The sequence below is a fragment of the Scyliorhinus torazame genome, chromosome 2 (assembly GCF_047496885.1).
Source record: "Scyliorhinus torazame isolate Kashiwa2021f chromosome 2, sScyTor2.1, whole genome shotgun sequence".
Taxonomy (NCBI): domain Eukaryota; kingdom Metazoa; phylum Chordata; class Chondrichthyes; order Carcharhiniformes; family Scyliorhinidae; genus Scyliorhinus; species Scyliorhinus torazame.
The window spans coordinates 95,057,006-95,079,886 of NC_092708.1; the positions used below are offsets into that span (position 1 = coordinate 95,057,006).

Consider the following 22,881-nt stretch of genomic DNA (forward strand, 5'->3'; position numbering starts at 1 on the left):
CTGAGGAGGTCGGTCCAGTTTTTCGCTGTGGCGCGTTGGAACTGTCGATCGATGAGTCGAGTGCCATATCCCGTTCGTACGAGGGCATCTTTCAACGTCTGTAGATGTCTGTTACGCTCCTCCTCGTCTGAGCAGATCCTGTGTATACAGAGCGCTTGTCCATAGGGGATGGCTTCTTTAATGTGTTTAGGGTGGAAGCTGGAGAAGTGGAGCATCATGAGGTTATCCGTGGGTTTGCGGTAAAGCGAAGTGCTGAGGTGACTGTCCTTGATGGAGACGAGTGTGTCCAAGAATGCAACAGATTTTGGAGAGTAGTCCATGGTGAGTCTGATGGTTGGATGGAACTTATTAATGTCATCGTGTAGTCGTTTCAGTGATTCTTCGCCGTGGGTCCAAAGGAAAAAAATGTCATCGATGTATCTGGTGTATAACATCGGTTGAAGGTCCTGTGCGGTGAGTAGGTCCTGTTCAAACTTGTGCATGAAGATGTTGGCGTATTGGGTTGCGAATTTGGTCCCCATGCTTGTTCCGTGTGTCTGGATGAAGAACTTGTTGTCGAAGGTGAAGACGTTGTGATCCAGAATGAAGCGGATGAGTTGCAGAATTGCGTCTGGAGATTGGCAGTTGTCGGTGTTGAGTACTGAGGCTGTTGCAGCAATGCCGTCGTCATGGGGGATGCTGGTGTAGAGTGCAGAGACGTCCATTGTGACGAGGAATGTTCCTGGTTCAACTGGTCCATGGATGCTGAGTTTCTGTAGGAAGTCCGTCGTGTCGCGACAGAAGCTGGGTGTACCTTGTACGATGGGTTTCAAGATGCCCTCGATGTAGCCAGAGAGGTTCTCACACAGGGTCCCATTGCCTGAAACGATAGGGCGGCCTGGTGTGTTGGCCTTATGTATTTTCGGGAGGCAGTAGAGATCTCCAATGCGGGGAGTACGTGGGATGAGAGCACGTAGGGTGCTCTGAAGATCTGGATCCAAGGTCTTGATCAGTCTGTTAAGTTGGCGGATGTGTTCCTTGGTCAGATCTGTGGGTAACTGTCTGTAGTGTTCTTGGTTGTTCAGTTGTCGGTATACTTCTTTGCAGTAGTCCGTTCTGTTCAGTACGACAGTGGCCCCCCCTTTGCTGGTTTGATGACGATGCTGTGGTTGGTCTTGAGAGCGCGGATGGCATTGCGTTGTGCTTGGGTGACGTTCGGGGCTGTCTTGTGAATGCGACTGATGAATCTGGCATTGACGCGACTCCTGACGGCTTGAGCATACATGTCGAGTCTAAGGCAGCAGCCTTCCGGAGGGGTCCAATTCGACTTTTTTCTGGACACACTCGTCTCCATCAAGGACAGTCACCTCAGCACTTCGCTTTACCGCAAACCCACGGATAACCTCATGATGCTCCACTTCTCCAGCTTCCACCCTAAACACATTAAAGAAGCCATCCCCTATGGACAAGCGCTCCGTATACACAGGATCTGCTCAGACGAGGAGGAGCGTAACAGACATCTACAGACGTTGAAAGATGCCCTCGTACGAACGGGATATGGCACTCGACTCATCGATCGACAGTTCCAACGCGCCACAGCGAAAAACCGGACCGACCTCCTCAGAAGACAAACATGGGACACAACCGACAGAATACCCTTCGTCGTCCAGTACTTCCCCGGAGCGGAGAAACTACGTCATCTTCTTCACAGCCTTCAACACGTCATTAATGACGATGAACATCTTGCCAAGGTCATCCCCACACCCCCACTACTTGCCTTCAAACAACCGCGCAACCTCAAACGAACCATTGTTTGCAGCAAACTACCCAGTCTTCAGAACAGTGACCACGACACCACACAACCCTGTCATGGCAATCTCTGCAAGACGTGCCAGATCATCCACATGGATACCACTATTACACGTGAGAACACCACCCACCAGGTACGCGGCACATACTCGTGCGACTCGGCCAACGTTGTCTACCTCATACGCTGCAGGAAAGGATGTCCCGAAGCGTGGTACATTGGCGAGACCATGCAGACGCTGCGACAACGAATGAACGGACATCGCGCAACAATCACCAGGCAGGAATGTTCCCTTCCAGTCGGGGAACACTTCAGCAGTCAAGGGCATTCAGCCTCTGATCTCCGGGTAAGCGTTCTCCAAGGCGGCCTTCAGGACCCGCGACAACGCAGAATCGCCGAGCAGAAACTTATAGCCAAGTTCCGCACACATGAGTGCGGCCTCAACCAGGACCTGGGATTCATGTCGCATTACATTCATCCCCCACCATCTGGCCTGCGAAATCCTACCAACTGTCCTGGCTTGGTACAATTCACACCTCTTTAACTTGGGGTTACCCCATCTCTGGATCTGTAAAGATTTAATCACCTGCTAATGCTCGCATTCCTAGCATTGTTTGGCATCTTTGAATTTGTCTATATATGTGTTTCTGGAACAGACCTCTTCATTCACCTGAGGAAGGAGCAGTGCTCCGAAAGCTAGTGACATCGAAACAAACCTGTTGGACTTTAACCTGGTGTTGTAAGACTTCGTACTGTGCTCACCCCAGTCCAACGCCGGCATCTCCACATCATTGATAAACAACAACTGCGGGGACTTGTATGGGCAACTGTTGGAGGACGCATGTTCCCCGTTGGAACAGACAAGCGCAAAATGGGAGGAAGAACTACAGATATAAATAAGGTAGAGGCTCTGGAGCAAAGTACTCCACCTCCACATGCGCAAGTTGCCTAATGCAACTGAAGGTGTTGTACAGAGTGCACCTAACCAGGACCCGAATGAGAAGGTTCTTCCCATAGGTGGAAGACAAATGTGAATGGTGCCAGGGAGGCCTACCAACGCACATGTTCTGGGCATGCCCCAGACTTGTCGGGATCTGGACAGCCTTCTTCGAGGCAATGTCTAAGGTTGTGTCGATGAGGGTAGAGCCAAGCTCGAAAGTGGCAGTCTTTGGGGTATCAGACCAGCCAGAACTCTTCATGGAGAGGGGGAAGCGATGCCCTAGACTTTGCCTCCCTAATTTCCAGCCAAAGAAACCTGCTCTGCTGGCGATCAGCAGCACCACCCAAAGTTGCTGGCCGGCGGTCCAACCTGTCGAAATTTCTCCAACTGGAGAAAATCAAATTCGCCATCCGAAGGTCAGAAGAGGGCTTCCACAGTACATGGAAACCATTCACCAACTTGCTCCAGGACCTGTTTGTAGCCAATAGAGTGGGGGGGGGGGGGGGGGGCGGCACAGACGAGCCACATATCGAAAAGGACAGGGAAGGGGGGCTCAGGGGAAGGGGGACAAAAAACCATAAGAATACCGTGAGACACAAGGGACAGATCCAAGGGTAAACATAAGGTCAGAGGGAGCAGCAACACGTGGTGAACCACAAACTAGGGCCAAAAATAGGCAGGGTGACTGAGGCAGAACAGCCAAATGGCACCCACCAGCCACCGAAGAGAGACGAAACAGGCAAATAGAAATATGTATAGTGATCCGCATTTGTTTGTGCTTTGTTGGCTTTTTACTTTTTCTCTTGTGTAATTATAACCGCACCTTGATTGCCTTTGTAAAATACCACATGCGGAAACCATACTTCTAATTCATGTTTGAATTGAAATATGTAACACAAAATGTGAAAACCAATAAAAACATTAAAAAGAAATAACTGGGGCAGCACAGTGGCGCAGTGGGTTAGCCCTGTTGCCACATGGCGCCGAGGTCCCAGGTTTGATCCCGGCTCTGAGTCATTATCTGTGTGGAGTTTGCACATTCTCCCCCTGTTTGCGTGGGTTTCGCCCCCACAACCCAAAGATGTGCAAGAACACACTAAATTGCCCCTCAATTGGAAAAAAATGAATTGGGTACACAAAATTTATAGAAAAAAAGAAATAACTTGACAAGCAATTATTATGGGCATGGAGACTCAGGCATGCCCATTCACGGTCATTCATGGGGCACTCTGTCAGAATTGTAAGGTCCAGAGATATTGTGCCTCAGACTTTACTGTCATTGACACAATGATCAGGCATCCCATGTTGGAGTATATGCAAAGAAAAGTCAGGCCTCTGCTATCCTCACAGTGAAGCATCTCCTCTGACATCTGAATCCCTGGGCTCAGTAGTTTCCGAATCCACAACTAGACTTGATAGCACAAGTGGAAAACTGTGGCCTGAAGCAGACAGTGGGCATTAAAGAGTGGGAGAATCTGCCATCACTATTCCGAAAGCCAAGCAGAAGATCTTGGAACAGGTCAACAAACAGGCATTCTCTCCAGCAAAAAGAAAATGAGAATGGGTGCCTACATCATGGCAAAGAATCTCTGGCCCAATTCTGCAGGAAAAGGGAGTTACCATAGCGAAGATCTGGAACACGGCGAGTTCACCTAAAGTGACGAATGGCTAGACAGATTCAAGGCAAGACACGTCACTACCTTCTGGTGGTAAGTGATGAGAGCGCTGCCATTACAACAGCATTGACAGATAGTTGACTCCAAAATGGTCTCATCCACATCTTGAATGAATATACTCAAAAATACCTTTCTCACATCTTTTTCTAGACCTCTCTTTGATATTTAAGGGGGACGTGTAATGGTGGAAGGCGAAGCAAGGAATATGTCAATGCCATGGTCTGCGCCAACATGGATGGCATCAAAAAGCTGCTGCTTCTCATGACAGTAAGTCCAAGAAGACACGGTGATTCACGCAAGTTGGAATACTGCCACACAGTATGAAGCAAATAAAACTACCCGGATGATCTCCAGCGTTTTTGAGGCATGGGTCAGGAATGGACAAAATTTATCAATGAAAGTAAAGGAAGATTGTCATCGTCGTCGACAACTGCCCCATGCATCCCAACATTGCTGGAATGAGGTACATCAAACTGATGTTCTTGCCGACCAACACCAATGTGACAATGAGACAAGCTCCAGCCAATAGATCAGGAGTGAATAGGAATGGGAAAATCCACTACTGATGGCAGTTGGTCTCACAGCTCATTGAGATCATCGATAAGAAACAGGAGTACAATTCCACTGTAGTAGAGGCTATGTTGATGCTGGAAAAGGTGTGGAAGATGGTGAAGGAAGCCACAATCACAAACAGCTTCCACCATGTTAGGTTCAAACAGGTTACAGCTGCATAAGACAATGAGAATGAGGAGAAACAAGGTGGTGCAAACCAACACATTGGCAAGGCACTTTCCATTCAACTGCAGAAGATGGTGTGGAGATTCTGGCAGAGGCAATTATGGAAAAGTATGTGGAGGGGGATCAAACCTGAATTGACAGATGAAACCATCGCAAATGCAGTACTTCTCCAGCCGATGTCCTTGAAGGTTCCAATGAATGGGGCCACCTATTTGCCCACCTATTTCCCTGGTCAATGCTGAGAATGCTGTAGAACTGTTCCAGGTTTTTACATTGCAACACAAATATATTGAAAAATGTTTGACTGGATTGACAATATAGTCGATTGCATTTGCTAAGCAGAAAAAAAATAGAAATTTTCCGGTGCTCAATTTTGGCCTATTTCAAGGCCAAACTGTGAACACATAGAATAAAGATTATTTTTCTGTTTTTACTGTGTTTTTTATTCAGCATTTGATTCTATGATAACAGAAAGTAATGAGTGTTAGAATAACTGTGTATAGCATTTCAAATACAGTCTAGTGCAGACGTATGTTTATAGGCACATCTGTTTGCATAAAGATACATTCATGTGACAAATTAGGTGTCTTGGCTTTCACAAAGTGCTCCTAAATTTGAATGCGACTTTACTGTAATTTTACTCATCAAGAGTTTACATGTGCGCGCACATTGCCAGGTCATAACTAGCTTAAACTAGATAAATGGTAGCCATGTTTCTGGACCTTCGATAGCACAACCATCACAAAGAGCTCACATTCAACAGTTTCATAGAATCATAGAATTTACAGTGCAGAAGGCCATTTGTCCCATTGGATCCGCATTGGAAAGAGCACCCTACTTAAGACCACACCTTCACCCTATCCCAGTAACCCCACCTATCTTTTTTGGACACTACGGGCAATTTAGCATGGCCAATACACCTAACCTGCACATCTTTGGACTGAGAGAGGAAACTGGAGCATCTGAAGAAAACCCACGCAGACATGGGGAGAATGTGCAGACTCTTCACAGACAGTGACCCAAGCCAGGAATTGAACCCAGGTCCCTGGCACTGTGAAGCAACAGTGCTCCACTGTACTACCATGCCGCCCATTGAATACCACTCTTGACTAGAGATTGCAGTGGACTAATTATATCAACACCACAGCTACAAGAACAGGACAGAGGATGAACGCTTTCTGATGGACAACTCACCCATTGACTTCTCAAAGCTTCGCTGTCTTCTCCAAACTTGTCAGGAGTACTCACAACTTGACTGGAATTGCCATTCATTTGGGCCTTTTCAGGGGACCTCAATATATGTTAATGATTTAGATGAGGGAACAAAATGTCATATCTCCAAATTTGCAGATGACCCCAAGTTGGTTGGGAGGGTGAGCTGTGAGGAGGATGCAGAGATTCTTCAGTGTGATTTGGACAAGTTGAGTGAGTGGGCAAATGAATGGCAGATGCAGTATAATTTGAATAAATGCGAGGTTATCCACTTTGGTAGCAAAAACGAGAGGGCAGACAATTATCTCAAAAGTCATAAATTAGGAGAAGGGAACGTGCAACGAGACCTGGGTATCCTCGTACATCAGTCACTGAAAGTAAGTATGCAGGTGCAGCAGGTGGTGAAGAAGGCAAATGGCATGCTGGCCTTCATTGCGAGAGGATTTGAGTACAGGAGCAGGGATGGCTTGCTGCAATTATACAGGGCCTTGGTGAGGTCACACATGGAATATTATGTGGAGTTTTGGTCTCCTTATCTGAGGAAGGATGTTCTAGCTATAGAGGGAGTGCAGCAAAGGTTTACCAGACTGATTCCTGGGATGGCAGGACTGACGTACGAGGAGCGATTGAATCGATTAGGATTGTATTCGCTGGAGTTCAGAAGAATGAGGGTGGATCTCATAGAAACCTATCAAATTCTAACATGACTGACAGGGTAGATGCAGGAAGGATGTTCCCAATGCTGGGTGTGTCCAGAACCAGGGGTCACAGTCTGAGGGTACAGGGTAGCCCATTTAGGACAGAGATTGGGAGAAATTTCTTCACCCAGAGAGTGGTGAGCCTGTGGAATTCCTTACCACGGGAAGTAGATGAGTCCAAAATGTTGTATGGTTTCAAAAAGCAGTTAGATATAGCACTTAGGGCGAATGGGATCAAAGGATATGGGGGAAAGCGAGATTAGGCTATTGAGTTGGATGATCAGCCAAGATCATAATGAATGGCGGAGTGGGCTTGAAGGGCCGAATGGCTTCCACCTGCTCCTATTTTTTCTATGTTACTGCTGCTTTCTCACGCCTGGCACCAGATGCCCCTGGTGGCCCCGAAACACAGGGTATACATGCAATGTGGGCAATCTTCTGAAAGCCTGGACTGTGCCACTCCTGCCATTTAGATATGACAAGTGAAAAGGAAGAGGTTAACAGCAGCTCTAACTTAAGGCAATATCATTGTGCACAATTCTGTCCACCACAGAAGGATCCTTACACTATGTACTTCAGCTTGTGAAATTGGGCAGATTTTTTAAAGATAGTTCGTGGAAACCATGTGGATGCATTGTTCTCTCATGCGATTCTATTCTTCATAAGAATATACTCCTGGTCAAGTAATATTCTGAAATTATCTTTGTTCACTTTCAGAAGTCTCTATTTTAGCATTCAGTGACAAGTTTGAATGATCTGTTACAATTTCACTCCTGAACACATAATCGAACAACATCATGTGTAAATTTCAGTGCTGGTGTGATGCCAGGGACTCAGGCTGTACATATATCCCAATAAACAGCACATTGCTTTGTTATTCATAATAGACAGAGTACAGACTAGTCAACCAGCTCGCACTCCCAAAACAAGATGTGACTCCACAACTTCGCAGCACTTGCCAGCACATTAACTGGGGCAGTACGGTAGCACAGTGGTTGGCACAGTTGCTTCACAGCTCCAGGGTCCAAGGTTCGATTCGGCTTGGGTCACTGTCTGTGCGGAGTCTGATTGTTCTCCTCGTTTCTGCGTGGGTTTCCTTCGGGTGCTCTTGTTTCCTCCCACAGTCGAAAGATGTGCAGGTTAGGTGGATTGGCCATGATAAATTGCTCTTAGTGACCAAATGGTTGGATGGGGTTACTGGGTTACGGGGATAAGGTGGAGGCGTGGGCTTAAGTAGGGTGCTCTTTCCAAGGGCCAGTGCAGACTCGATGGGTCGAATAGCCTCCTTCTGCACTGTAAATTCTGTGAAATTCTATAACTACTACACTAACAATCAATTTAAGATAATCGGTCAAGATCGCAATGTGTTTTTGTTTTACAATTGCTAGAAGCAACATCCATTCATTTGGAATGACCTGGGCTGGAATTCTCTGTCCCATCGCTGGCAGCAAGTTCTCTGGTCCCGCTGGCAGCGCACCCCCGCTTGCGGGTTTCCTGGCGGCTTGGGGTGGCTTCAGTGGCAATTCCCATTGACAGCGGTAGGAACAGAGAATCTTGCTGCCAGCGAACGGTACGCCGCCTCCCGTTGCTGAGAAACTTTCCAGCTGGGGAGCCAGAAAATTCCACCTCTGTTCTTTGCAAGCAAAATAAATGTTTTTAAGCCTTGCACCTTTTTTGGAATACCCAGGAGCTTGGGGAGCCTATTGTTCCTAGTTTTTTCTCCGTGGCAACGTCTTAGCCAATCAGAGTTCACTTACTCTACCAGCATCCTTTTCTCATCTAATACACATTGTTGGGATTGTTTGAAATTTGGCATTATGTTTCTTCTGATGAATGCAAGATGAAAAGCTTCAACAACATATCACTCTTTTCAGCAATGAACAATGTTCCCAAATGTCGCCTATTTCAATTACTAATTCTTAAAATGCATTGAGCAGATTTTTTCATGACATCTTGAAATCATAAGCTTTTCACTGTATCACTAAACTGGCAATCAAAGTTTCTACCCTGAGGTGAGTGCCTATCTCTTTGATATATGAGCAAAAGGCTGCCACACATCTTACTGTGAGACTATATATTGTGTGAATTAATGCAATGACATTCGAAACCTCAGATGTCACTAAGCCACCATCTTCTCACAGTCGGCTGGCAATGTTTGTAATTATATGCAAACATCTTTCTTTTTGAATAACAAATTAAGACAGTTTTAATATACTTCCAGGCTCCTGGCTATTTCTGAGAAAAAATGCATTACTCTTTTAAAATTATACTTTTGTGGGATTTGCGTGTCCCTAGCAAAGCCAATACTTGTTGACCATCTCTACTTGCCCCGAGAAGGTGATGATTATAAACCATTTTCTTGAACTGCTGCAGTCCATCTGGCATAGGCACAACCACTGTGCTGTTAGGAAGTTGCAGGATTTTGACCCAGTGACAGTGAACGAACAGCGATATATTTCTAAATCAGTGTCACTTGGAGGGCAACTTGCAAATGGTAATGTTAATGCATCTGCTGCCTTTGTCCTTCTAGGTGGCAAAGATCATGGTTTGGAAGGTGCTTTCAGTAGCCTTGGTATGTTGCTGCAGTTAATTTTTTATAGAGTGCACAGTCCTGCCACTGTGTGTTGATGGTGTCAGTCGTGAATGTTTAAGGTGGTTAATTGTATCCCAATCAAGTGGGCTCCTTTGCCCTGGATGGTGTTGAGCTTCTTGAGTGTTGTTGGAGCTGCATTCATCCAGGCGCGTAGGGAGTATTCTATCACCCTCATGAATTTTGCCTTATAGATGATGGGCAGGCATTGGAGAGTCAGGATGTGAGGTAATTGCTGCAGGATTCCCAGCCTCTGAACTGTTCTTGTAGCCACAGTGGCTTCTTGTCAATAGTAACGCACCGGTTGATAGTGTGGGAGTTAGCGAGTGCAAGTATTGAATGTAGAGGTATGAAGGTTAGATTTGCAGTTGCTACTTAATAGTTGATAAAAGGTAGGATAAAATAGACATGGAGGGAATGCTTCCTCTTAGGCATTCTAAAACGAGAGGTCATAGACTTCGGATAAGAGATAGCAAATTTTAAATGGAGTTGAGGAGAAACTACTTCGCCCAAAGGGTTGTGAATCTGTGGAATTCACTACCCCAGAGTGGGTGAATGCTGGGACAGTGAGTAAATTAAAAGAGAAAGTAGACAGATTTTTTATTGGTAATGGGTTGAAGGGTTATGGAGAACGGGCAGGACAGTGGAGTTAAGGTCAGGGTGAGATCAGCCATGATCGAATGGTGGAACAGACTAATGGGCCAAATGGGCAAATTCTGCTCCGATATCTGATGAACTTATGAATAGTTCAAGCCTAAATGCTGTCCAGGTCTTGCTAAATATGCATATGGTCTGCTTCAGTATTTGAGCAGTGGCAAATGCTATTTATTGAACACTGTGCAATCATAGAAAATAGAAGCAGGAGGAGGCCATTTGACCCTTCGAGCCTGTTCCGCCACTCATTATGATCATGGCTGATCAACAAGTTCAATACTCTGATCCCACCTTCCCCCATATCCTTTGATTCATTTAGCCTCAAGATCTATATCTAATTTCTTCTTGAAATCACACAATATTTTGGCCTCAACTACTTTCTGTGGTAGCGAATTCCACACATTCACCAATCTCTGGGTGAAGAGATTTCCCCTCACTTACCCGTTATCCTCAAACAATGACCCCTCGTTCTGGATTCCCCCACCACCGGGAACATTCTTTCTGGATCTACCCTGTCTAATCCTGTTAGACTGTTAGTTTCTATGAGATCCCCTCAACTCTTCTAAACTCCAATGAATATAATCCTAACCAATTTAGTCTCTCCTCATGAGACAGTCCCACCATCCCAGGAATCAGCCTGGTAAACCTTCGCTGCACTCCCTCCATAGCAAGAACATCCTTCCTCAGATTAGGACACAAAAACTGCACACAATACTCCAGGTGTGGCCTCACCTCTATTCTATACTCATCCTCTCGCTAAGAAGACCAACATACCAATTGCCTTCTTTATTGCCGGCTGTACCTGTGTGCTTACTTTCAGCGACTGATGCATGAGGACACCAAGGTCTCACTGAGTATCCACCTTTCTCAATTTACACCCATTCAAATAATAATCTGCCTTCCTATTTTTGCTACCGAAGTGGATAACCACACATTTATCCACATTATACTGCATCGACCATGCATCTGCCCACTCATTCAACATGTCCAAATCCCACTGAAGTAACTCTACATCCTCCTCACAGCTCAACCTCCCACCCAACTTTGTATCATCTGCAAATTTGGAGATAATACATTTAGTTCCCTTGTCCAAATCATTAATATATAATGTACAATTGGGGTCCTAGCACAGATCCCTGTGGTAGCCCACAATTCACTGCCTGCCAATCAGAAAAAGACCATTTATTCCAACTTTTTGATTCCTGTCTGCTAACCAGCTTTTCATCCATCACCAGACACCACCCATAATCCCATGCGCATTAACTTTACATATTAAAATGCTATGTGAGACCTTGTCGAAAGCCTTCCGAAAGCCTAAATAAACCACATTGCTTTCCAAATGCTGTGCAATGAAATCCTTGATCATGGACTCCCAACAACTTCCCAACTACCGACGTTAGGCTCACTGGTCGAAAGTTCCCTGTTTTCCTGTGAGTGGTTACATTCGCTACCCTCCAAATTTGTAGGAACCATTCCAGAGTCCAAAGAATTTTGGAAAATGACCACTAATGGATCTACTATTTCTTGGGCCACTTCCTTAAGTACCCTAGGATGCAGATTATCAGGCCCTGGAGATTTGTCCACCTTCAATCCCATTAATTTCCCCCAAACCATTTCTATACTAATTTCCTTCAGCTCCTGACTAAAACTTGTGCTTCTCAGAACTTCCGGTACATTATTCATGCCTTCCATTGTGAAGACAGAAGCAAAGTATGAATTTAGTCCTCAACCATTTCTTTGTTCCCTGTTATGAAATTCCCCGTTTTTGACTGCAAGGGGCCTACATTAGTTTTCATTAATCATTTTCTCTTTACATACCTATAGAAACTTTTGCAGTCCGTTTTTATGTTCCCCGTTAGTTTACTTTCAAATTATATTTTACCCTTCTTAATCAATCCCTTGGTTTGCCTTTGCTGAATTTTAAATTGTTCCCAACCCTTTTTCTTGCTAATGTGTATGCCTCTTCTTTGAATCTAATACTATCTCTAATTTTCCTTGTAAGTCATGGTTTGGCCAGAGTTCCCTGTCTACCCATGCGCCAAATAGGAATAAACAGCTTTTGGAGTTCATCTATTCATTCCTTGAATGCCTGCCATTGCCCGTCTGCTGAACTTCCTTTCTGTAATATTTCCCAGTCCATCATTGCCAGGCCTCATCCCATCATTGTTACCTTTATCGAGGTTCAGGACCTTGGTCTCAGAATCAACTGCCTCATTATTCACCTTGATAAAGAATTCTACTATATTATGGTCACTCGGTAGCACAGTGGTTAGCACTGTGGCTTCACAGCGCCAGGTTTGATTCCCAGCTGTGTCACTGTCTGTACAGAGTCTGCACATTCTCCCGTGTCTCCGGGTGCTCCGGCTTCCTCCCATTAGTCCCGAAAGACATGCTGTTAGGTCATTTGAACATTCTGAATTCTCCCTCTGTGTACTCGAACAGGCTCTAGAATGTGGCGAATAGGGGCTTTTCACAGCAACTTCATTGCAATGTAAGCCTACTGGTGACAATAAAGATTATTATTATCCCCGTAACCCCACTTAACCTGCACATCTTTGGACACTAAGGGTCAATTTAGCATGGCCAGTCCAACTAACCTGCATATCTTTGGACTGTGGGAGGAAAGCGGAGCACCCTGAGAAAACCCATGCAGACATAGGAACGTGCAAACTCCACACAGATAGTCACCCAAGGCCAGTATCAAAACCGGGTTCCTGCCGAAATGAGCCAGAGGTGCTAACCACTGTGCCACTTCCTCCAAGGAGGAAGGAAGAGGAGGAGGAAAAGAAGAGGAGTTGGAATGGAGGAGACAAACTTGAGGAGAAATAGGGGAGGAAGGGAGGAGGAATAGGAGATCGAAGAATCAATGCATCCACTTTCTGGACAGGTTGTCCATGAATACAAGTGCAATTACCCAATCTTTACTCTGCTACTGACAAAAGAAGGGAGACTATCCTCTTGGCCACAATGTTGAAGTAAAAGCAAGTAAAAATCAAATATTCCAAAGCATGTTTATAAGTCTAACAATCTAATATTCCCTGTTCAGGCCAACTAATCACCCTTGTGCATCTGGAGTGGAAGTAGTGGCCTTTGCCTGTGCCAGAGCTCCAATGAGTGCTAACTAATAGCAATAACACTGCTGCTGGAAGGCTCTTTTAACTTTCAATGAGGGAGACTGCAGACATTTTTGCAATGTCCCTGAGGAGTTCTGGCCCTAGAAAGCCCAGCATTGGACTTCATCATCTTGGCATGACTGGCTGACAGGCAACAGCAAGGACACTGGTGGAGTGACAGTGGAGGAAGTGTGAATGTTGTCATCCTAAGAGAGGACAGCAGGATTGTGCTGCAAGGAGCCACTGCCATGCTAACAGGAATCTTAAAGATGATCCTGAGTACTGTCATCTGCGAATTGCCTTTCTGCACCCCTCCTAGCTGCTGCTCACCCTTCTATTGCCACTCATTTTGTGCAGTTATGAGCCACATGTCTCACATGAAAGACAGAAAGGAAACTTCAGTGTGTGTGGCATAGAATTTTGGTGAAATACCTGCTGCAGTTGAATATCTGTAGATATGTGGAAGCAAAGAGAGGTGGGTATGTAGCTGGTATCATTGATAGATGTGTGAGGGTGAGGTGAAGCATCTGCATGTTAGACTTGAATCCTGACTACAAAGGACTGCAGAGGGTGAGTGATGGGTGTGGTCCAATGAGCAGTGTGGAAGGTGGGTGGTGTGATGGATAGGTGATATCATCTGCTGATGCATTCACACTGGACTACTCACATGAAGTTATGAGAGTTCTTGCACCAATGCAGCCAGGTTCTCAGGCTCAAAGACTTGACCTCTCTGGCCACTTGCTCCCATTCACTTCTAAAGGTTTCCTGGCTCAATACAGAAACTTGGCTTCTCTCCTCCTGTCGACCTCCTGGACTAACACATCCAATTCCACATCCGAAAACCTTGGAGCCCTCTCTCAATTGTTGCTCCATTTGTTGTCCTTCTCCTTGCAACTACATGCACTACATGCAGTCAGCAACAGCTTCCTTATAATGAGTTCAACAAATTTAGACTGTTAACTTTCTCCTCCATCATTTCTCCTCCGCTGCCTGTCCCCGCTGGACGATCTGTCACTTGTTCTTTTGCTTTGCTTAGGACGAATGTCAGGCCTTATCGGACGAGGCAGATGTCCAGGAAGAACCAGGCTTGGAGCCGGGGCTGGCAGGGCAGGTTGCCCAACACGCGCCATCGCACATGGGACAATCTCATCAACTCCTGATTTGCCAACTGAGAGGCCAGGCCACCGGCATCTCTGTCACGCTGTCCCACCCTCCATACCCCCCTATTCTTCCAAATGAGACCCCCTTTCCCATACTGGCTCACACCTTTCATGTCCCTCCTCTCTTCACTCCACCTACCCTATCCATCCTCCCTTCACTCCATCCACCCTTCACTCCACCCTCCCTGTCCCTTCACTCTACCTTCCCTCTCACACAGTTCACTCCTTCTCACTACCCAAGCCATTCCTCTCCCATCTGGGTCATACCAGCATCACCACAGGGTGTTGGCCCTCGAATTGCAGTATCAGTGGCTCTTGTCCACAGGATGGAGGATGATGACAGCTCGCTGTTAGATGAGCTCTGGCGCTCCTCATTGTTTGACAAAGTCTCACTCGTGCCTTTAGGATCACATTCTATTGTCTTCGCATGTGATCCCTGCATATGAACTGGCCAGTCCATCCCACGTGCCCATATTTCGGGGAAGGAGGGAGGCAGGGGGTTGGTGATTCTTGAGATGGTGAGCAGTTTGGGCCTACTGATTGGGTAAGCTGTCATACAAGGTGGTTCCAGCACCTCCCCTGCGTAGGTAACCGCCATGGGCCCCTTCACATCCTCCTACCTCGGGGTGCTCCGTGGTCGCCAGGCTACTCCACGGGACAGAGGTAAGGCCAGAGTGAGCTCCAGAGGTTCCACCATCATTGGGCACTGCCCACTCTCGGCTGGGCCATGGTCTCGATGCCCTCAACCATGGAGCACTGAGAGAGAGATGTCCCTCACTGCTTCAGACATGTCCCTCTAGCACTGCGAAATGTCCCTTTGAGACTGTGCCATGTCCCTCTGTGACTGGCCAAGTTCATTCAACTACCGGCCAATGCTCTCAATGCCCTCAGCCATGGCCCTTTGTGACTGGACAAAGGTCTGGAGCACTGTCTGCCTGTGACTGGGCTCACCTGCCCTTTACCTCCATCTTCAACTGCACAGATTACCCCGCGCATTGACTATCTTGATCCATGGTTGTGACATTTTGACCCAAAGCTTCCCCTGCGGAAGCAACCCATTCAGTGTGGGCCTGGGTACCATGCATTGTCAGGTGTTGGTTTACAGGTGATTAAGAACGCAAATGGAATTTTGTCCTTCATTGCTAGAGGGATGGAGTTTAAGACTAGGGAGGTTATGCTGCAATTGTATAAGGTGTTAGTGAGGCCACACCTGGAGTATTGTGTTCAGTTTTGGTCTCCTTACTTGAGAAAGGACGTACTGGCACTGGAGGGTGTGCAGAGGAGATTCACTAGGTTAATTCCAGAGCTGAAGGGGTTGGATTACGAGGAGAGGTTGAGTAGACTGGGACTGTACTCGTTGGAATTTAGAAGGATGAGGGGGGATCTTATAGAAACATATAAAATTATGAAGGGAATAGATAGGATAGATGCGGGCAGGTTGTTTCCACTGGCGGGTGAAAGCAGAACTAGGGGGCATAGCCTTAAAATAAGGGGAAGTAGATTTATGACTGAGTTTAGGAGGAACTTCTTCACCCAAAGGGTTGTGAATCTATGGAATTCCTTGCCCAATGAAGCAGTAGAGGCTCCTTCATTAAATGTTTTTAAGATAAAGATAGATAGTTTATTGAAGAATAAAGGGGTTAAGGGTTATGGTGTTCGGGCCGGAAAGTGGAGCTGAGTCCACAAAATATCAGCCATGATCTCATTGAATGGTGGAGCAGGCTCGAGGGGCCAGATGGCCTACTCCTGCTTCTGGTTCTTATTTTCTTATGTCAGCAAAGTCTCCAGTGCCTTAAGGCGGTTGGACTTCTGCAGCAGGCACTAGACAGTTGCTGAAGACCCCTGCTGTAAATCCTGGCTCTGCATCTCCACCAGTGACGGGATCATATCTTTGGGATTGGACAGCCCTCCAATAATCCGCTCCTTTGGGAGTCCCTCCCTATGCTGCACCAAGTGCGAAGTGTGCATGTGAAGGTGTCCCAGGGAACTCGTCACTAAAATGCTCCACCGAGGTGATAGGCTCTGCAATGGTGGAGGGTGTAGGTGACAGCAGTGACGAGAAGTCAGTGTCTTCCCTGGACTAGTGCTCCGGGTAGTGCTGAGGATATGGCTGGGAGCAGGGACTCTGGATGGCCCGGCATGGTCTGATGGTAGTCCTGCAAGACAAAAGAGAAGAGACATGGTGAAATCTTGGGAAGAAGTGGTCTATGTGAGAAGGGTGACTCACTTGCTATAGAGACATAATTTTACATTCGTTGCTGCATGCCGAATTCCGCTTCCGAGACTGCCCTTTCCTCAACCTCACCTGCTAGCTCTATCACCCTTTGCCCCACGGGGGTTTGGGCTCACAGGTCTCGGGTGCCCCCTCCGGTTTTCTGGCGCTCTCTCCAATTGTGTGCCGCTTTGTCTTAGGGGAAACATAAAGGACATGGTGAGACACATGGCGGTGAGTTCTGCGGGGGGGGGGGGGGGGGGAGGTGGGAGGGGGATCTGTAGCTGGTGGCATGTGTGTGCAAGGCACCTGACCCGAGGATACAACAGGTGTTGGGGTTTAGTGGAGGGTGGGATGTAAGGGAGGGGATTGGCCTCCAGTGACGCAATGTGAGGAGTGAGGGACAAGAGTGACCCCAGGGGCACAGAGGGGTGACTCACTCGAGCTGCACTGACATCATTCACTTGCTTCCTGCACTCGGTCCCAGTCCCAGTGAGACTTGCAGTACTCACTGTTTCTGCCACCTCCGCCCAGACTCTGTTAACAGTCTCCTGCCCACCCTGGGGAAGAGGGTGGCCCTCCTCTCCTCCACCATGTCTAGCATGCGATCAAACTCTGCCTCAGGAAATCTGGGTGCAAGTTTGCATAGAGCCATCTTCTTGGCTGGAATGAGATTGTGAGGGGAGTGGAGTGCTTATCAGCAGCTCCAGCCTGTCAGGCTCTCCAGCACCAATTCTAGACACAGAGAATCAAACGCCCGCTGGAATGGGAATTACTCTAGATTCATGTGGGCAGAGTGCTGGCCCATTTGCATGCTCTGACTCACTTCCCAAATAGCACCCCCAACGGGAATGCAAACCGCACACACTCCAATTCTGGCAGAAACACTTAGGGCGAGATTCAACCAAAAGATTTCTAAGTGTCAGTTTGGGCGAGTTTGGCGGGGTATTTCCCGTCGGCTTTTTGGGTGTGATCCAGACTGCCAGTATTCACCCACATGTCAGTCCTTGGACTGCTACAATGTTCCAGTGAAGCTCAACGCAAACTAGAGGAACAACATCTTATCTTCCGGTTAGGCACGCTACAACCTTCCGGTCTCAACATCGGATGATGAGCTCTACCCGACCTCAACTCATTTGTTTCATCCCATTTCATTTTAACTGTTTTTTACCATTTCTTTCTCTCTTGTCTTTCTTTATATATATTCACCCCCCCCACCCCCCCATCTTACCCACCTTTCGTTACCCTTTATCCCCTTTGCTTCCCCTTTTCCTCCCTCCACATCTACATCTGTCACAGTTTACCCTCTGATGTTAGTTTCTCTGCAGTATCACCTTTCACACCTTTTGTTCTCTGGGGAATGCCATTAGCACTCTTTCCCCTTGCTTTCTGTGGCTATTAGCAACCGTTTCCCTGGGTTTCTGTGGCTATGACTCGTCTTTCATTCTCACTCCACAGTATAAGTATTTCCCACTTTAGCTTTGACAAAGGATCATCTGGACTCGAAATGTTAGCTCTTTTCTTTCCTTACAGATGCTGCCAGACCTGCTGAGATTTTCCAGCATTTTCTTTTTGGTTTCACCCATACTTGGTCATTTTTGGGGTCCTTGGGGAGTTTCTCCCTGGTCAAGGCCACACTTAGAAATCAGCAAGGCTGGCTCATCAGAGATCGGGGCGCCATTTTGAAAGTGTGCCCCGATCTCTGAGGGAGTTTGAGAGTCCCCCAGATCCTCCACCCATGAACAATGTCACCTCTCTGCAGACATGAGGATCACATCTCCCCCAAGTGAGGACACCCCAATGTGGTCATTGAGGGGCCCCCCTTTTAAAGCCCTACCAACCCCCTTTTGGCCCGCCCTTTCAGGACCTCCTTCAGCCCCGCAAACTTTGTGAGGCTCCTTCATACCCTCCTTCACCCCAACCCTTCATATACCCCTTGTCCCCCACCTTTCATGGGCATGGACTCCCTTCGGCCCCAACCCTTGGAGTACCAACCTGGCAGCCTGGTCTTCTGGCACTACTAGCCTGCCACCCAGACAGTGCCATTGGCAGTGCCAACTACCTGGATGCCAGGGCGCATGCCAGGATACTGCCCTGCCTTGTCCCCAACCACCTCGGGGGGCTCCAATGGCCTCCGAGACCCCCGAGTGGCCATCACGACTGGTCTCCGCTTGTGGAGACCAGTATTAATCAATGGCTGGTCGAGGCCTCGCCGTTACAGGCAGTGACTTCCGGGTGGCTTGTGAATATGGTGTCAAGATGGCCATGCATATTCAAGTGAGCTTAACAATCGTTTGAGTATCATTATCTGGATCGTGCCCAAGAAGCCCTATTTGAGCCTCTCCCGTGGTTCACCCATTGCTTCGACTCCGCGCCAGACGTAAGTAACACGGTGGTAAAATTACGCCCTTAGTCTACCAAACAGAATCCTGCCCAGAGTTTTTAAAGAGTTTTTGTGACTCAAATTGGTGACTGACATCTGAATGGGTTGTTGACAAATTCAGGGGGACCTGTTTGAATGTGTCTGCCATTTAATTTGCAGATTGTGATGTGTTTCACCACAGTTTACCTGTGAATTAATGTTTACCTCATGTTAATTCTGGATGTTGGAGTAACGCCGATTTGCTTTGTTGGCACTTGTGGAATAAAATGTTGTCCGTTTGTTTGAAACCATGGAATCTTGTGACTTTATTCTCTTAATTTCAAATATAATCTACTTCAAACAAAAAGTTATTGTTCCCTAATGAGATTGTACCAAAAGTTTGGGTCAGTCTGGGATGGTTAACAAAGTGGTATAGTGATTGTTAGGCCGTATGAGTTTATGATCTGATAAAATCACAGTTCAATTGTGAAAAAATGTGAATTTAAAAATGTGCATTTAACTAAATGCAACACCTGTCATCGTTGTTTTATCTAATTCCAGGGGTGTACTTTTCTTTGTGCTTTTGGTCTTCCTGGTGACAAAGGAGAAGATGAATGTGCAAATGCTTTACAATGTGCACACCTTGTTCATGAATTCACTAAAAAACTCAGATATGTCAGGTAAGTGTATAGTTGTACTGTACTAGAAAGACCAAAAAAACCAATTGGCCTGTAACATCCAACCTGCAGGGCAGCATAACTGGGGTACACCCGAATGATCCCATCGGAGGTGCCCAGGTAAGAATTGCATGGCAATTGTCTGGAATGTTCAGGCTTCCAATGGCAAATGCCCTGCAATAAGAACCATCATCTGAAAATGCAATTTAAATTGCAAACTTCAGGTAGTTCCGACTGTTTTACAGCAATTGTTACCCAGAAAAGTTGGAAGAGTTAAAAACACTGACCTCCACCTCCATGGGATCACCCTCCCACACAGGACCACTTTACCCCTCTCCCCCCTGCATGGAACCTTCCCACCAACCCCCAAATCCCCCCCACAGAGACCCCCGGCTACTCCCCACCTTCCTCACCCCAACTGCTGACCCAACCCATCCCCCAAGGCTCACATTGATCTCCCCGACCACCGTACCACCGACCCTACTTTGCCCACTTGCCATACACAGTGATCTTCTCCCTGACTTCTTAATGGCTGGACCTTCATGCTTACATGCTTTATGGGAGCTGACGTGTGGGGCATGCCTTACTTACCTTTGACTGAGTTGCCTTTGACTGTGGGTGGTGGAAATCCGCTAAGTTGTACAGATCTCGTCCGTCCTGAGTCGGAAGGTCGGGCCAGATAAGAGCAGCTGGATTTCAAGATAAGTAAATCCGAAGGACTGGCAATCCGACCCAATTGCCAATCCACTGGAAGTTGCAGGTCAGGAACTTTTGAGGTCCTGGCCATATTACCTATTATATGTTCTTATGCTTTCAGCGTAGCATCTATTGGTGTTTCAAGTGGTCCTCTATTCTGTGGAGTGGTTGGGCATCCTCTACGCCATGAATATACAGGTAAACAAATGTATTTTGGAAATTATATTCACAAGCCACATTGGCAGGATTTGTGTTTGTATTAAATTTTCTGTTTAAGATGACATAATGCCACTTTTAAATGTAAAACAAATGAGTGTGAAGAATTCACCCTTTTTATTGTTCACTGGGTAGTGCACTGAATCAGCACACTGGCTCTTCATTGTGAGATAAAAGGACAAATGGTAGAAGCTGCAAATCAGAAATAAAAGCAGATAATAATAGAAAGCACACCTATGCATTCAGTTTTAAATTAAACCATCCCTGTTACTAAAAATGTGCTGGATTGAAAATGAGATAGTTTCTTAGAAAAACTCAGTGCATCTCAGTGTCTCACTTTAAATAATCCAGTGACCTGGATTTTGTGGCTTTTGGTGGAGTGAGGGAGACGGAAAAGAAAGCGAGTGGTTCGCCCGCTCCCACTCCGGACATCTCAGCACGGCAAATCAAGCGTCAGATGCCCAATTAGCAACCATCCAGCAGGAAGGCTGCCAATTAGCATTGTGAAGGGGGGGCTGCGCACCCAATCAGCATTTAGCGGGTTGACAGGCTGGAGAGGGGTTATGCCGTGAACAGGAAATCAGTTATGGCCACTCATTTAAAGGCCCCCTACCCTCTGAATCTCTCTTTATGTCATGTGGCAGGCTCAAAACTGTGAATAAATTAAGTCAAACAACAAATACAAACACTGCCACCTTCACCAGCAGACCCTGTTGCTGCTGATGCAGTCAGTATCCCACTTGCAGGCCTTTATTTCTGCCCTTACGCCTCCTCCTCATACCAGTCCCAAACCTTTTCCCTTCCAACATTCGGAAAATGGAGTTGGCAATGGAAAGTTCCATACAACTGGGCCTTTAACCAGCACTTGTTAATTGGTTATTTCAAAATGGCGGCTGGGTTTCCGGATTTGGCACATGCTCACCTTCTGTAACATCAAAGGCTGATGTGATAGCTATCACCATGCCATATTTTACATAGGCTGGGGGATGGGGGCTCGGGTGGGGGGGGGGGGGGGGGTAGTCCATCTGATTTGCAGCCATAAAATCTCGTCTTCTGATGCATCTTTATACCCAAGTATAAAAGGAAGAGATCTGGAAAACAAATAATAGTACTTGAAAAGCTTGCTTAAAGATTTTTTTTTTGAGATTTCTTCCTTTAAATTATTTCAGGGAGTCACTGTATCGGCAAGTTTTTAAAATGGCCTGTGTTTTGTGTGTGAATTTTATTTGTCGTGCTCAGTGTAAAAGGCACACATTACCACTCCATTGTGCTCTTCATATTGACACTCTATCAGGGGCCTAACATTGGGTGGCTGAGGTTTCTGACCATTTCTCATAGGCCTTATCCAATTTGCTAATCAGGATCTTCTAATGTACATTGTCATTTATGGATGGAAATAACCAGAGTGTGTGCTGTGTACTCTCAATCAGTTTCACTAGTGATACTGCCTTGAAAGATAACTGTTCTAATTGTTAATGTGAGGCCAGGAGGAACAAGAGTGCTCCTTCCATACTTTACACAAATAATCTGGGCAGTTATCACTTGCTCCATTACCCACATGTTTGGGACACCGCAGAGTTGCATCAGGATGCCCAGTTGCTGCCAATTTGGATGAAACTCGGTCCTTAAAATAGCTCCAGTCTCCATCTTGCTGGGATAAGCTGGCGACCAGCCAGCCAACTAAAAGTTACGATCAACCCCATATGACGGATTTACACCTTCCGATTCTGACAGCTTGTATTAGATTGGGCATCTGTTATACAGCTCACCCAATTTTCCTGGCAATTCAATATGATCTGCTTTATATCACTGCTGAAATTGAGGCTATCTGACACTCTGCTCAATGCTAAAGGTGAGATGAATAACACATGGTTCACTGTCATATATGTTCTCAAGAACAATCTAAAAAGGACCTTTTTTTCACCAAAGCTTGTAAAGCTCAAAGAATTTCTTATGGACTGGAATTTATGCTTTTCTGCACTTCTAGAAGCAACATTCCCTCTGTAACTTACTTATAAACTGTTAGAAAGGGATGCAAACATTTTATGATTGGATTTGTTTATTGTCACGTGTATCGAGGTACATTGAAAGGTATTTTTCTGTGAGCAGCTCAAACAGATCATTTAGTACATTAAAAGAAAATTAAAAAAA

The 22,881-nt window shown here is 46.4% G+C and overlaps 1 protein-coding gene across 1 annotated transcript in view; it reads left to right on the top strand.

Annotated features, from left to right (window-relative positions):
- LOC140389787 (adenylate cyclase type 10-like) overlaps window positions 1-22,881 on the top strand; it is a 452,930-nt gene that overhangs the window by 92,053 nt on the left and 337,996 nt on the right. Inside the window, exons 9-10 of the mRNA XM_072474312.1 lie at window positions 19,703-19,821; window positions 20,636-20,712. Of these exons, the coding sequence (XP_072330413.1) occupies window positions 19,703-19,821; window positions 20,636-20,712 (196 nt within the window). The remainder of the gene's footprint in view (window positions 1-19,702; window positions 19,822-20,635; window positions 20,713-22,881) is intronic.